This window comes from Topomyia yanbarensis, chromosome 3, assembly GCF_030247195.1.
Source record: "Topomyia yanbarensis strain Yona2022 chromosome 3, ASM3024719v1, whole genome shotgun sequence".
In the NCBI taxonomy this organism is placed as follows: Eukaryota; Metazoa; Arthropoda; class Insecta; order Diptera; family Culicidae; genus Topomyia; species Topomyia yanbarensis.
Genome location: NC_080672.1, coordinates 313,181,086 through 313,196,227, shown reverse-complemented (window position 1 = coordinate 313,196,227; position 15,142 = coordinate 313,181,086). Strand labels below are relative to the sequence as shown.

The window sequence follows — 15,142 nt, the reverse complement described above, 5'->3', positions numbered from 1 at the left end:
CTTCAAAACTCAGGGCCCGGGGGAAACACCCCCTCTCCCCTATCGGCGGCCCTGTCTACGGTTATTACTTACCATTATTAGCGCTCAAATGAATGGTTTTAGTCCCAGTTATTAGCCTTACTTGTTTTTGTGAGCAAATTTTTCACTTAATTGCTTTCGCTTCACTCACCATTTCGATCTGTTTTACTCAGTGGAGACCACCAAAAAGGTCAAAAACTATTTGAATGAATTATTTGAACAAATCTCGTTTAAACCAAAAGTTATAGGTGTTTGAAAACGTTGTTGTTTATAAACAACATGGGCATGAAGTGGTTAAAGGGTGTCCCACATCAAATTGCATCAAGTCTTTCGTTCGAGAGCCAAGGACTAGGAGGGACTGTATACGTACAAAGCGCAGAATGCTCCAGATCGTGACGAACGGCCAAATACGGTGGAAAAGTCACGGGCCCAGAAATAGTACACCCAGATGTTGACGAAACCACATTGTCTCATCATAGATAATGAAACTTACGTCATGGTGGACATCCGGCAGCTTTCGGGGCTACTGTTCTTCACCGCCCAGCACAAGTTTGATGTTTCGGAGGACGTAAAGAAGCAGAAACTTTCAACGGAAGCATCGTAAGGAGGTCAGATCTGAAGAAGACATAAAAAAGTGGTTTTCCGTTCAGAAGAAGCTGCAGCCAGATATTGCACAGAATTTTCTACAACGTTTTTTCCGTGATATAATTTCATGTGGGACACCCTTTAATCAGCATTAGTTCATTGTCATTCATTCTCTCTTCAGTTACTTGCATGGGAAAATTTCGGATCATTCAATTATTCAGAGTCGTTTCTTTTTAAAATGTAGCTTTCAAAAAGCTTTTTGCTCAATGTTTTTAAAACTCAAAACGGCACATGATTACGTGCGGCTAATATTGGCTGGATTTTGCGGTTCAGTTCTGAACTGGGGTTCTTTTTTAAGCACAATATGTTTGACTGGTTCTTAACGCTAGTATACAGAGTATCGGATGGGTCGGGCTGGGAGCGGCTGCAAAATACCATACAAAGTTGTTCGTTACGACTTACGACTAGGTTGTACAAGGTTCATTTATTACTTTTGAATAAATGTAAAAAATGTCTAAAATCTCTACTGTTTGAATTGTGAACGTCTGGTGGTTCGAGCTCGTTGTTTTTTGTTTTTCTTTCCAAAATGGTGTATAATATCAAAATGTTTCACATTTAAATACAATTTCTCTACTAATCTAAGTGTTACTAAGGCTACAGAGGATCACACAATTCTACGTCAGGGGTAGAAGGAGGGTCGTTCAAAATTTGTGACGGAATGTTGTTTAACCTAGACTTTGTCTGTGTAAGGGCCATTTTTGATGCACGTTCCTAATATTCTTAAATAAACTAGCGTCGAGTTGCTACTGAATATTCAAAGAAATAAATACTCACGTCTACAGAAAATTATGCACAATAGAAGAAATCTACTTTAGAGAGTTTTGTATTATCTTATAAATATGAACTAAAGATGCACAAGGGTGCGAGCGGTATTTTGAGGATTTCAGTCCAGATGCTATTGTTGGGGCGTTTTCAATAGAAAGATATCAATAAGCATCGATATGCTCAATCTTAATATAGTACATGGTATAATTTTGTCATTATGATTACAATAGTAATGCTGTTCATATACGTTTGCATAGATTGTGCCAGATAGTAATAACGCTTTTTCAACTCGCTACAATTTTGGAATAGTTCAGTAGATCTGTCTGGCAGGGCAGTGATCACGAAAATACTTATTTCTTTATCGTTTCTAGTCGAACAGACTTTGCAAGTTAAAACAATTTGATGGATCTATTTCCAACTAAATAGTGCAGTAACAAGCATTTTTTATTATAACCGGAGATACTACCAGCCAAAATGTCTATTTTTCTGCCAAAATTTTGTAACTTGGCTCCTAAATTTTAAAGTTTGATAACAGAAAACAACAAAATAGCGCAAGCACCCAACACACAAATGCTAAAGCCTTCAAAATATCTTGACAAGTCGATGCTAAAACTTAAACATAATCGGACGCTGAGATTGTTCCCTCCGGTAAGCCTTCCGAGTGCTTCTCAATGGTCAGCAAATTGTTAGTTTCGTTCAGAAAATGACTTTGTACATTGTGACTTTTGTGAGGTGAAGACATCTCCTTCAGATCGACGATCTCATACGGTCTCTCGTCTTCGTCCTCGTCGCCAGGCATATCTGCACTGTTGAGCAGACCAGAGTAGTACGCACTACCCGAACCGCTAGCTCCCCCGCTGTGGGAACCGGTTGGGATGGCCGGCAGTGGACAGTTCATGATAAGAACGTCATTGTCGCCTCCCTGAAAATATGTTTACCTTAGAATTGATTGACATTTCGTTCATTCGACAAAAATTGTACGTACGTGATGCACGGAGCTCGACTTGTAAGAATTGGTCTCGAATGGACCCATCTCGTTGCCTACTTCGGCGTAGGACGCCTCGTCTATCTGAACCGGATTATAGTTATTATCATCCATATGGGTGTAGTGGTTCTCTACCGGCAACGTGTGTGAATTAACCAACTGTTCCGGTGTGGATAAGTTTTTTCGACTGCTGAACCACGTCCAAAGTCCCGAATTCGTACTTCGGGGACTGCAAGACCCGTTGGTGGAGTTTTTTGATGTTTGATTGTCAAAATTCAACCCCGTTGTGTCTTTTGCACTATTCGAATCAAAGCATAAAGTCCGTATTCCATTTTGATTGGATCGTATCCTACAATAAAGGAAAGAATGCAACCTACTCTTCGCCGTATATGCTATCGAATACGTACCTTTTACACCTAAGAAACACTATCATAATTATGGCACCGATTACGGCCGATGTAAGTGAGACTACGACCAGTGTGAATGTCCAGCTGAACTCCTTGGTATCTGAAGGTGGGGAGAAAATTTCTTCTACTCAAACTATTAGTCATTCTCTGTCAAAGCGCATTTGAACTCACTAATTGCTCCATCCAGCGAAAGGGTCCCTTTGTCCTGCCAGGCCCAGCTACACAGGTCACAGGTGGTTAACCCATCGGGAGCAATGGTTTCTTCCAGAAACGGCGGTCGTGGTGGCGGTGGAACGAATTTTCCGTTCCAGTAGCTCTGATCGATCGTGTCGATCACTTGCATCTCTTCTTCAATCATTTGAAGATCAAGTTCAAGATTCCAGGCAGTTGGACTGGCGACCGAGGTTCCGGCCGCGTCAAGGCCACTGGTGACGCTACTACTGGAATCGTTGCTAGTAGTGCTTCTGTTGCTGCTGCTGCTATTGCTACCGTTGCCAGCATTCGGAGACGGGTCATCTTCATCGGGCAGCCGCGATAGTGTGAACATCATTCATTCGTGACCGGAAAAAAGGCGCTGGTGATAAAAGAAAAAGGAGAAAAATATATTCTATACTTTCAGTTGAAATTGTTCTGCAATACCATGTTCGTGCTTAAATATTTGAGAAGTCCCATCATTAAATATATTCTACTCATTGTCTTAATGTTATTCATTCCATTCATACAGGGCAGCAGAGAGAAAATACGGGCCCGGGGGGTCCAACGTACGGGCCCCCACCACTGTGTATTGCCTGAGTACAAAAAAGTCAATGTTTGAAATCCATTGGAGTTCACTGATATTATGTATAGTATACTGAAATTTTGTATTTATGTACCATTTTTTTGCTCTAGTTGTTTGTAGTGCCAATGAAGGAAAAAAACGTAGAGTTTTTTATATTTTGGGAGTTTTTATTACCTCTTCGACAGTTTTGGTGACTTTGAAAAGCGCCATTTTTGTAATAGTATTTAAAAAGTAGGGAAATGACAAGATTAAAAAAAAGATAAAAAACAATAGGAAAACTAAATATTAAAAGAATGTACAAAAAAGCTAAAAACAACAAAATCAACCACATAAACAAATGTCAATTGTCAAAAAATGTTTAATCGAGAAAAACCAAAGCAAAAAAATTGGTAAAGGAAAACAGGAAACTAGAAAAACATCATACTATGTTGCGTTTCGGCTTCGCCTCATCAGAAACCGACACTAACACATTGTCGGAATAGATTAGCGCCGGCTTGACGCAAATCCCTTAAAACTAAAACACACTATGTGTTTCAATCAAACGACTGATCAAACGTGATGTCCCGTTCGAGCAGAAGTTCTGTTTATGCCGATGAGACACAAGTGAAGCCGAAACTTGTCTTGGCTTAGCAGGCCTATGCGAAAGCACTATGCTATATTTCACCCTAAGGAGGAAAAATTGGTAAAAACCAAAATTTCTCACTAGGGTGAAAATTTGTTGGTAAAAACCAGTCTTTGTACAGGAGGGCACAAATCCTTATTTCATACTATGTTGCGTTTCGGCTTCGCCTCATCAGAAACCGACACTAACACATTGTCGGAATAGATTAGCGCCGGCTTCGTAAAGCCGGCGCTAATCTATTCCGACAATGTGTTAGTGTCGGTTTCTGATGAGGCGAAGCCGAAACGCAACATAGTATGAAATAAGGATTTGTGCCCTCCTGTACAAAGACTGGTTTTTACCAACAAATTTTCACCCTAGTGAGAAATTTTGGTTTTTACCAATTTTTCCTCCTTAGGGTGAAATATAGCATAGTAGAAAAACATATTGCGAAGATTAAAAAAGTCGAACATTATTGAATAGATGGTGAAAATAATGAAAAATCGATAGGAAATTAGGAAAAAAATTAGAATCAATGAAAATGAAAAAAACTACTAAAAGAATACAAACATTAATATAAAAAATGCATAAAACTGAAAAACTCGATAAATCAAGAATAATAAAATTTATTTAACATTAAAAACAAGAAATATATCAAAGAAAAAGAAAAAATAAATAAAACCCTAAGAATGCATAAAACTGGAGGAGTATATATAAAAGACAAGAATACAATAACCATATAAATTTAAAAAAAATGGACGAACCACAAAATTTTGAAGAACTGGAAAAGTTTAAATGATGAAAAAACGAAAAAGTAAAGAATATTGGAAGTATTGAACAAAAACGGAGCAAACAGACAAAATAGAATAAATAGTAGAAATAAGCCATACTATAGAAACACAAAAATGAAGATATTAACACGAAAAAAAATAATAAAATGGATATTATTTAAAGAATAGAAAAAGCACTAGAAGTGAAATTTGAAATAAATTCAAACAACGAACTAAATGTAAAATAAAGAAAAAATGCGCATAGTGTCATGAAAAGATAAATCAAATGTTTTTTAGGAAAATAGAAAAATTTATGTTAACGTATAGGAAAAGTATTTTCAAAACAGGTTAAATGGAAACATGAAGAAATAACAATAACAAATTAAATCTTAAGAAAAAAGGTATAAAAAAAATTATATTAAATGAACAATTGGAAAAAATAAAACTACGATAAACGGAAAACTAAAAACTACAAAATGAGGAAGAAAATAGGAGAAAGGTAAAAAATTAAACAATAAGATAAATTGGAATGAATTTGAATAAGTAAAATTGCTTTTAGAAATGCAAAAAATATGAAAAAAAAGGAAATAGAAAAAGGCTATGGCAAGTATAAATGTAGTAAATAAACAAATTCTAAAAATTGGATGGAATGACAAAAGGAACAAATAAAAAGCAGGGTATTAAAATATGAAACAATAAGAAAAAAAATAAAGAAAGCAGGATTTTCTCGAAAAATTGCGAATAAAATTAAATAACAGAGAAAAACTATAAATTAAAGTAAGTGATAGTGATAGCAATAGAAAAAGCAAAAGTAAGGAACGTAAAAAGATGGATAAAATAAAAGTATGCAAACAGATAAAAAAGGCAGAATCTTACAATTGTAGAATCCACAACTTGTATGTAATCCACAACTTGAAAAAATAGATCAATGAAATTTTAACAAAATAAAAAAAATCCACGTAGGAATAAAAAAATGGAAATAATATGAGAAACATGGATCAAATTTCAAATAAGGGTTTTGGTTGGATTTTACGCTATGCTGGTTTCGAAAACATTCATAATCCTATAAAAACATGAATTATTCTTTTATTTGTGTTGGTGTGTTAGCACACCTTAAAATATTTTAGAAGAATGTTGTAACTGATTTCTAGAAAATAGTTCAAAAATAAAAATAAAATCGTTACGACGTTAGCGTCGTTAGCGACGTTCAAAATCTCACGCTCACTCCTCCAAAACGAAAAGATTTTGTATGCGGATTTAACTTGCTACATTAGTTAACTAATCTTGCTAACTAGTTGGTTTAGTTTGGAAGCAGAGTTAAATTTTCTCTTCGAAATCAATCTAACACAATTTAGCAATTTAGTTGCTTCTTAGAATCATTGGCAACAGCAGGATTGTGAACTGAGAGATCTTCTTTTCATTCTCCATGACATATAAAATTTAAAACAAAACTATTAACACTATACTTGTCACGAAAGGGGCTTGTTGTGTACGCAATTTGCTGTTATAAAAAAAAGTAGACAAAATGCCGTATTTGAAAGAATTCTAAAACGTATTTATTTTTTTTTTCATCCCTGGCCTCTTTGCTAGGGGGAATTGGTAGTCGAAAATCGCCGAAAAAGCTGCGTCATTTGAGTATGACCTCTTTACAAAAATGTTTCGGTATCATCTTCTATCTGAATATGATTTTTTATAGATTTTGTATCAATGAACGGAAAACCAAATATATTAAGTTTTAAATTTAAATTTTTGGATTAATTCCGAATTCTTTTGGTATATCCAGAGTTTTTGACGACTCATTTGACCAATTGAGCTCTCAAATAGAGGTAGGGTTACCACCTCTAGTGGTACTTTGACCAGCAGAATTTTATTGAGCAGGGGATAAACTTCAAGAGACACATGGGTATGCGTTGAAATCAATTCGAATTTCGAATAAAAGTGATCACTCGACAGAATTTTGGAGCGCTTTTATTGCTTTTTCTTGTATAGAACGCTTAAAAACAAATAAATATGCATTGTTTTATTTCTTATATAGCTCGTAGCACTACGAGGAAAAATATCTTATTTTCTTCACATTCACCGTAGAGTGTAATGTTTTGGTAAAGCACTCCACCTTTCTGTGACGTTCACATTAAGTTGTATGTTTTTGCATTTGTTAACAGTTTTGTTGATTTAGTTGGATGTAGTGATTCGCTTTCTCGGATATTCACAAAGAATCCAAAAGCACCAACCACTCGCTGTGAAGGATAACCGAGCGAGCTTTGCTCTGCTCCTCAGTAAACAAACACGGGGTGTGAAATCACACTTCAGTTTCTTTCGAGAATCTTTGTGAGGAACATAGGGCCTGCAACCCGACGATGATGTTTATGAGGGCTGGGTACTGGGCGATTCCTGGTAAAGAAAAGGGCAACGTAAAATTGCAAAATAATCCAATGGATTCTTCCAGGCGAATTCAGATTTATCTGAACGAAGACACGGAATTCGCCTCAAAAACCGGTGTGGCAACCCTAAGCAGGGTTTTTTTTTCTTTCAATCATTACTTTCGATACTAATCCAGCGCTTTCGAAGATTGGAAATACAGTAAATCAAAAATATCGATTTCAAATTGGCGAAATTTGAAGACAACCTCATGACTTCTAATCAAACCATTTATGTAATTGTTTAACCCTTACAAGTCTAATCACGGGGAGTGGGCGTAGCGCATTGGTAAATCGATTGCCTTGTACGCAGCGCACCTGGGTTCGAGTCCCGACCCCGCACATAGGGTTAGAAATTTTTCCTAAGAGATTTTTCTAACCCGAAGAGGCGAATGACCTTAAGGTTAAAACCTCTATTATTGAAAAAAAAAAAGTCTAATCATATTTTTGTTTCGATTATAGACATTTCAACCTTAAGGTCATTCGCTTCTTCATTCAGGTTAGGAATTTTCCTTTAACAAATCTCTATTCCTGTGTGCGAGGTTGGGATTCGAACCCAGGTGAGCTGCGTACATGACATTCAATATACAAATTCCGCTATGCCCGCTCGAGTCTGATCTTGTTTCGATGCGAGATTCACGTTAATATAAACATAGTTGATATCAAATATGCAGTAGTTTAGAATTTTCGCCATTCTAGTTACCTCATACACAAGATATTGAATTGAATTTTAATTGTATTCTCAAATAAATTTTTGTCGAAAAAGTATTTGTCAAAATTTTAGTTTCTGTTAAAAATCCGGGCCCCCTTCAAAACTCCGGGCTCGGGGGGAAACACCCCGGTCCCCCCCCCCTCTCGGCGGCCCTGAATTCATAACATTAATTGTCAATGACACATAGGTTCAGACGCCTCATCAAGATGACCAGAACTCAAAAACCTATCACCTAATCCAGCAGACTAATCTGAACAACTCTGACGAAAAATTCCGTACACCACACAGCAACGGAGTGCATTCGTTCACTGCGATCAGACAATCTACTGGACTATTATCCTTCCGGCAGTCGCGCTAGTGCACTGAGTGCACGCTGCTCTGAAAGTCTTGTGAAATCGTCTTAGAACACCAGCGGCTGCTCGTTCAGTGGGCCATAGCGCGACTTCCGGAGGGTTATGAAACTAAAAATCCGATTTTCGTTGCAAAAACATGTCATTGTAAAAATAAATTGTAAATATAATAACACTAATAAATTTGTAAAAAGCTTTCGTAGTTATCTGGACAATGATGTGAAGAAGAGCTGTGCAAATATCAAAACGGGAAGTATTCCAGGACATTTTGAGCTATGGTGCACATCGCATTTTTGTGGTGCCGCCCGAAAATTCACTTTCACTCGCCTTGAAAATTTCAATGTATTTTGGAATGAAAGTTTAGAAGCATGTTATTAACATATGACACATTCATTCGTGACGTTTACAACGATTTGACGAATCTTCATTCGACAAATATGTTATTACTTTTTCAAATGAACGCCTACATCAAAACTTATTACAGATTCGGAAAGTAGACAAAATTTCACGAAAGATTCAATCAACATAAACTGAATATACTAGAATTTGACGATTTGACTTTTATTGAAATACGTTGAAAGTTCTAATTTGTCACGCGTTGTAACGTCACATTACATTATCGGTCATAAAACAATCCTCTTCCAGTATATTCAGTTAATGTTAATTGAATCTTTCGTGAAATTTTGTTTACTTTTCGAATCTGTAATAAGTTGTGAAGTATGCGTTCATTTGATAAAGTTATAACATATTTGTCGAATGAAGATTTATCAAATGGTTGTAACGTCACGAAAGAATGTGTCATATTGTATTATATAAAAATTGACTGAACAAACCGAATCTGCATCGCCAAACAACTTTTTAAAAAAAGATATTTTTTTTACAGAAAAAAAACTACAGAATTCTTTTTATTATTTTTTCTATTTGGTAAGTGAAGAGTAAAGAGTAAAGAGTAAAGAGTAAAGAGTAAAGAGTAAAGAGTAAAGAGTAAAGAGTAAAGAGTAAAGAGTAAAGAGTAAAGAGTAAAGAGTAAAGAGTAAAGAGTAAAGAGTAAAGAGTAAAGAGTAAAGAGTAAAGAGTAAAGAGTAAAGAGTAAAGAGTAAAGAGTAAAGAGTAAAGAGTAAAGAGTAAAGAGTAAAGAGTAAAGAGTAAAGAGTAAAGAGTAAAGAGTAAAGAGTAAAGAGTAAAGAGTAAAGAGTAAAGAGTAAAGAGTAAAGAGTAAAGAGTAAAGAGTAAAGAGTAAAGAGTAAAGAGTAAAGAGTAAAGAGTAAAGAGTAAAGAGTAAAGAGTAAAGAGTAAAGAGTAAAGAGTAAAGAGTAAAGAGTAAAGAGTAAAGAGTAAAGAGTAAAGAGTAAAGAGTAAAGAGTAAAGAGTAAAGAGTAAAGAGTAAAGAGTAAAGAGTAAAGAGTAAAGAGTAAAGAGTAAAGAGTAAAGAGTAAAGAGTAAAGAGTAAAGAGTAAAGAGTAAAGAGTAAAGAGTAAAGAGTAAAGAGTAAAGAGTAAAGAGTAAAGAGTAAAGAGTAAAGAGTAAAGAGTAAAGAGTAAAGAGTAAAGAGTAAAGAGTAAAGAGTAAAGAGTAAAGAGTAAAGAGTAAAGAGTAAAGAGTAAAGAGTAAAGAGTAAAGAGTAAAGAGTAAAGAGTAAAGAGTAAAGAGTAAAGAGTAAAGAGTAAAGAGTAAAGAGTAAAGAGTAAAGAGTAAAGAGTAAAGAGTAAAGAGTAAAGAGTAAAGAGTAAAGAGTAAAGAGTAAAGAGTAAAGAGTAAAGAGTAAAGAGTAAAGAGTAAAGAGTAAAGAGTAAAGAGTAAAGAGTAAAGAGTAAAGAGTAAAGAGTAAAGAGTAAAGAGTAAAGAGTAAAGAGTAAAGAGTAAAGAGTAAAGAGTAAAGAGTAAAGAGTAAAGAGTAAAGAGTAAAGAGTAAAGAGTAAAGAGTAAAGAGTAAAGAGTAAAGAGTAAAGAGTAAAGAGTAAAGAGTAAAGAGTAAAGAGTAAAGAGTAAAGAGTAAAGAGTAAAGAGTAAAGAGTAAAGAGTAAAGAGTAAAGAGTAAAGAGTAAAGAGTAAAGAGTAAAGAGTAAAGAGTAAAGAGTAAAGAGTAAAGAGTAAAGAGTAAAGAGTAAAGAGTAAAGAGTAAAGAGTAAAGAGTAAAGAGTAAAGAGTAAAGAGTAAAGAGTAAAGAGTAAAGAGTAAAGAGTAAAGAGTAAAGAGTAAAGAGTAAAGAGTAAAGAGTAAAGAGTAAAGAGTAAAGAGTAAAGAGTAAAGAGTAAAGAGTAAAGAGTAAAGAGTAAAGAGTAAAGAGTAAAGAGTAAAGAGTAAAGAGTAAAGAGTAAAGAGTAAAGAGTAAAGAGTAAAGAGTAAAGAGTAAAGAGTAAAGAGTAAAGAGTAAAGAGTAAAGAGTAAAGAGTAAAGAGTAAAGAGTAAAGAGTAAAGAGTAAAGAGTAAAGAGTAAAGAGTAAAGAGTAAAGAGTAAAGAGTAAAGAGTAAAGAGTAAAGAGTAAAGAGTAAAGAGTAAAGAGTAAAGAGTAAAGAGTAAAGAGTAAAGAGTAAAGAGTAAAGAGTAAAGAGTAAAGAGTAAAGAGTAAAGAGTAAAGAGTAAAGAGTAAAGAGTAAAGAGTAAAGAGTAAAGAGTAAAGAGTAAAGAGTAAAGAGTAAAGAGTAAAGAGTAAAGAGTAAAGAGTAAAGAGTAAAGAGTAAAGAGTAAAGAGTAAAGAGTAAAGAGTAAAGAGTAAAGAGTAAAGAGTAAAGAGTAAAGAGTAAAGAGTAAAGAGTAAAGAGTAAAGAGTAAAGAGTAAAGAGTAAAGAGTAAAGAGTAAAGAGTAAAGAGTAAAGAGTAAAGAGTAAAGAGTAAAGAGTAAAGAGTAAAGAGTAAAGAGTAAAGAGTAAAGAGTAAAGAGTAAAGAGTAAAGAGTAAAGAGTAAAGAGTAAAGAGTAAAGAGTAAAGAGTAAAGAGTAAAGAGTAAAGAGTAAAGAGTAAAGAGTAAAGAGTAAAGAGTAAAGAGTAAAGAGTAAAGAGTAAAGAGTAAAGAGTAAAGAGTAAAGAGTAAAGAGTAAAGAGTAAAGAGTAAAGAGTAAAGAGTAAAGAGTAAAGAGTAAAGAGTAAAGAGTAAAGAGTAAAGAGTAAAGAGTAAAGAGTAAAGAGTAAAGAGTAAAGAGTAAAGAGTAAAGAGTAAAGAGTAAAGAGTAAAGAGTAAAGAGTAAAGAGTAAAGAGTAAAGAGTAAAGAGTAAAGAGTAAAGAGTAAAGAGTAAAGAGTAAAGAGTAAAGAGTAAAGAGTAAAGAGTAAAGAGTAAAGAGTAAAGAGTAAAGAGTAAAGAGTAAAGAGTAAAGAGTAAAGAGTAAAGAGTAAAGAGTAAAGAGTAAAGAGTAAAGAGTAAAGAGTAAAGAGTAAAGAGTAAAGAGTAAAGAGTAAAGAGTAAAGAGTAAAGAGTAAAGAGTAAAGAGTAAAGAGTAAAGAGTAAAGAGTAAAGAGTAAAGAGTAAAGAGTAAAGAGTAAAGAGTAAAGAGTAAAGAGTAAAGAGTAAAGAGTAAAGAGTAAAGAGTAAAGAGTAAAGAGTAAAGAGTAAAGAGTAAAGAGTAAAGAGTAAAGAGTAAAGAGTAAAGAGTAAAGAGTAAAGAGTAAAGAGTAAAGAGTAAAGAGTAAAGAGTAAAGAGTAAAGAGTAAAGAGTAAAGAGTAAAGAGTAAAGAGTAAAGAGTAAAGAGTAAAGAGTAAAGAGTAAAGAGTAAAGAGTAAAGAGTAAAGAGTAAAGAGTAAAGAGTAAAGAGTAAAGAGTAAAGAGTAAAGAGTAAAGAGTAAAGAGTAAAGAGTAAAGAGTAAAGAGTAAAGAGTAAAGAGTAAAGAGTAAAGAGTAAAGAGTAAAGAGTAAAGAGTAAAGAGTAAAGAGTAAAGAGTAAAGAGTAAAGAGTAAAGAGTAAAGAGTAAAGAGTAAAGAGTAAAGAGTAAAGAGTAAAGAGTAAAGAGTAAAGAGTAAAGAGTAAAGAGTAAAGAGTAAAGAGTAAAGAGTAAAGAGTAAAGAGTAAAGAGTAAAGAGTAAAGAGTAAAGAGTAAAGAGTAAAGAGTAAAGAGTAAAGAGTAAAGAGTAAAGAGTAAAGAGTAAAGAGTAAAGAGTAAAGAGTAAAGAGTAAAGAGTAAAGAGTAAAGAGTAAAGAGTAAAGAGTAAAGAGTAAAGAGTAAAGAGTAAAGAGTAAAGAGTAAAGAGTAAAGAGTAAAGAGTAAAGAGTAAAGAGTAAAGAGTAAAGAGTAAAGAGTAAAGAGTAAAGAGTAAAGAGTAAAGAGTAAAGAGTAAAGAGTAAAGAGTAAAGAGTAAAGAGTAAAGAGTAAAGAGTAAAGAGTAAAGAGTAAAGAGTAAAGAGTAAAGAGTAAAGAGTAAAGAGTAAAGAGTAAAGAGTAAAGAGTAAAGAGTAAAGAGTAAAGAGTAAAGAGTAAAGAGTAAAGAGTAAAGAGTAAAGAGTAAAGAGTAAAGAGTAAAGAGTAAAGAGTAAAGAGTAAAGAGTAAAGAGTAAAGAGTAAAGAGTAAAGAGTAAAGAGTAAAGAGTAAAGAGTAAAGAGTAAAGAGTAAAGAGTAAAGAGTAAAGAGTAAAGAGTAAAGAGTAAAGAGTAAAGAGTAAAGAGTAAAGAGTAAAGAGTAAAGAGTAAAGAGTAAAGAGTAAAGAGTAAAGAGTAAAGAGTAAAGAGTAAAGAGTAAAGAGTAAAGAGTAAAGAGTAAAGAGTAAAGAGTAAAGAGTAAAGAGTAAAGAGTAAAGAGTAAAGAGTAAAGAGTAAAGAGTAAAGAGTAAAGAGTAAAGAGTAAAGAGTAAAGAGTAAAGAGTAAAGAGTAAAGAGTAAAGAGTAAAGAGTAAAGAGTAAAGAGTAAAGAGTAAAGAGTAAAGAGTAAAGAGTAAAGAGTAAAGAGTAAAGAGTAAAGAGTAAAGAGTAAAGAGTAAAGAGTAAAGAGTAAAGAGTAAAGAGTAAAGAGTAAAGAGTAAAGAGTAAAGAGTAAAGAGTAAAGAGTAAAGAGTAAAGAGTAAAGAGTAAAGAGTAAAGAGTAAAGAGTAAAGAGTAAAGAGTAAAGAGTAAAGAGTAAAGAGTAAAGAGTAAAGAGTAAAGAGTAAAGAGTAAAGAGTAAAGAGTAAAGAGTAAAGAGTAAAGAGTAAAGAGTAAAGAGTAAAGAGTAAAGAGTAAAGAGTAAAGAGTAAAGAGTAAAGAGTAAAGAGTAAAGAGTAAAGAGTAAAGAGTAAAGAGTAAAGAGTAAAGAGTAAAGAGTAAAGAGTAAAGAGTAAAGAGTAAAGAGTAAAGAGTAAAGAGTAAAGAGTAAAGAGTAAAGAGTAAAGAGTAAAGAGTAAAGAGTAAAGAGTAAAGAGTAAAGAGTAAAGAGTAAAGAGTAAAGAGTAAAGAGTAAAGAGTAAAGAGTAAAGAGTAAAGAGTAAAGAGTAAAGAGTAAAGAGTAAAGAGTAAAGAGTAAAGAGTAAAGAGTAAAGAGTAAAGAGTAAAGAGTAAAGAGTAAAGAGTAAAGAGTAAAGAGTAAAGAGTAAAGAGTAAAGAGTAAAGAGTAAAGAGTAAAGAGTAAAGAGTAAAGAGTAAAGAGTAAAGAGTAAAGAGTAAAGAGTAAAGAGTAAAGAGTAAAGAGTAAAGAGTAAAGAGTAAAGAGTAAAGAGTAAAGAGTAAAGAGTAAAGAGTAAAGAGTAAAGAGTAAAGAGTAAAGAGTAAAGAGTAAAGAGTAAAGAGTAAAGAGTAAAGAGTAAAGAGTAAAGAGTAAAGAGTAAAGAGTAAAGAGTAAAGAGTAAAGAGTAAAGAGTAAAGAGTAAAGAGTAAAGAGTAAAGAGTAAAGAGTAAAGAGTAAAGAGTAAAGAGTAAAGAGTAAAGAGTAAAGAGTAAAGAGTAAAGAGTAAAGAGTAAAGAGTAAAGAGTAAAGAGTAAAGAGTAAAGAGTAAAGAGTAAAGAGTAAAGAGTAAAGAGTAAAGAGTAAAGAGTAAAGAGTAAAGAGTAAAGAGTAAAGAGTAAAGAGTAAAGAGTAAAGAGTAAAGAGTAAAGAGTAAAGAGTAAAGAGTAAAGAGTAAAGAGTAAAGAGTAAAGAGTAAAGAGTAAAGAGTAAAGAGTAAAGAGTAAAGAGTAAAGAGTAAAGAGTAAAGAGTAAAGAGTAAAGAGTAAAGAGTAAAGAGTAAAGAGTAAAGAGTAAAGAGTAAAGAGTAAAGAGTAAAGAGTAAAGAGTAAAGAGTAAAGAGTAAAGAGTAAAGAGTAAAGAGTAAAGAGTAAAGAGTAAAGAGTAAAGAGTAAAGAGTAAAGAGTAAAGAGTAAAGAGTAAAGAGTAAAGAGTAAAGAGTAAAGAGTAAAGAGTAAAGAGTAAAGAGTAAAGAGTAAAGAGTAAAGAGTAAAGAGTAAAGAGTAAAGAGTAAAGAGTAAAGAGTAAAGAGTAAAGAGTAAAGAGTAAAGAGTAAAGAGTAAAGACTAAAGAGTAAAGAGTAAAGAGTAAAGAGTAAAGAGTAAAGAGTAAAGAGTAAAGAGTAAAGAGTAAAGAGTAAAGAGTAAAGAGTAAAGAGTAAAGAGTAAAGAGTAACGAGTAAAAAGTAAAGAGTAAAGAGTAAAGAGTAACGAGTAAAAAGTAAAGAGTAAAGAGTAACGAGTAAAAAGTAAAGAGTAAAGAGTAAAGAGTAAAGAGTAAAGAGTAAAGAGTAAAGAGTAAAGAGTAAAGAGTAAAGAGTAAAGAGTAAAGAGTAAAGAGTAAAGAGTAAA

The 15,142-nt window shown here is 33.3% G+C and overlaps 1 protein-coding gene across 2 annotated transcripts in view; it reads right to left on the bottom strand.

Annotated features, from left to right (window-relative positions):
- Positions 1 to 837: 837 nt before the first annotated feature.
- The window catches only part of LOC131691417 (uncharacterized), a 68,073-nt gene continuing 53,768 nt past the window's right edge, over positions 838 to 15,142 (bottom strand). Inside the window, exons 3-6 of one of the 2 annotated variants that reach the window (XM_058977788.1) lie at positions 2,992 to 3,394; positions 2,821 to 2,920; positions 2,414 to 2,762; positions 838 to 2,350 (exon numbers count right to left, since the gene is read on the bottom strand). In XM_058977788.1, the coding sequence (XP_058833771.1) occupies positions 2,042 to 2,350; positions 2,414 to 2,762; positions 2,821 to 2,920; positions 2,992 to 3,370 (1,137 nt within the window). In that variant the 5' untranslated portion in view covers positions 3,371 to 3,394 and the 3' untranslated portion in view covers positions 838 to 2,041. Of the gene's footprint in view, positions 2,351 to 2,413; positions 2,763 to 2,820; positions 2,945 to 2,991; positions 3,395 to 15,142 lie in introns of both variants that reach the window. The other variant, XM_058977787.1, reaches the window with a different exon arrangement.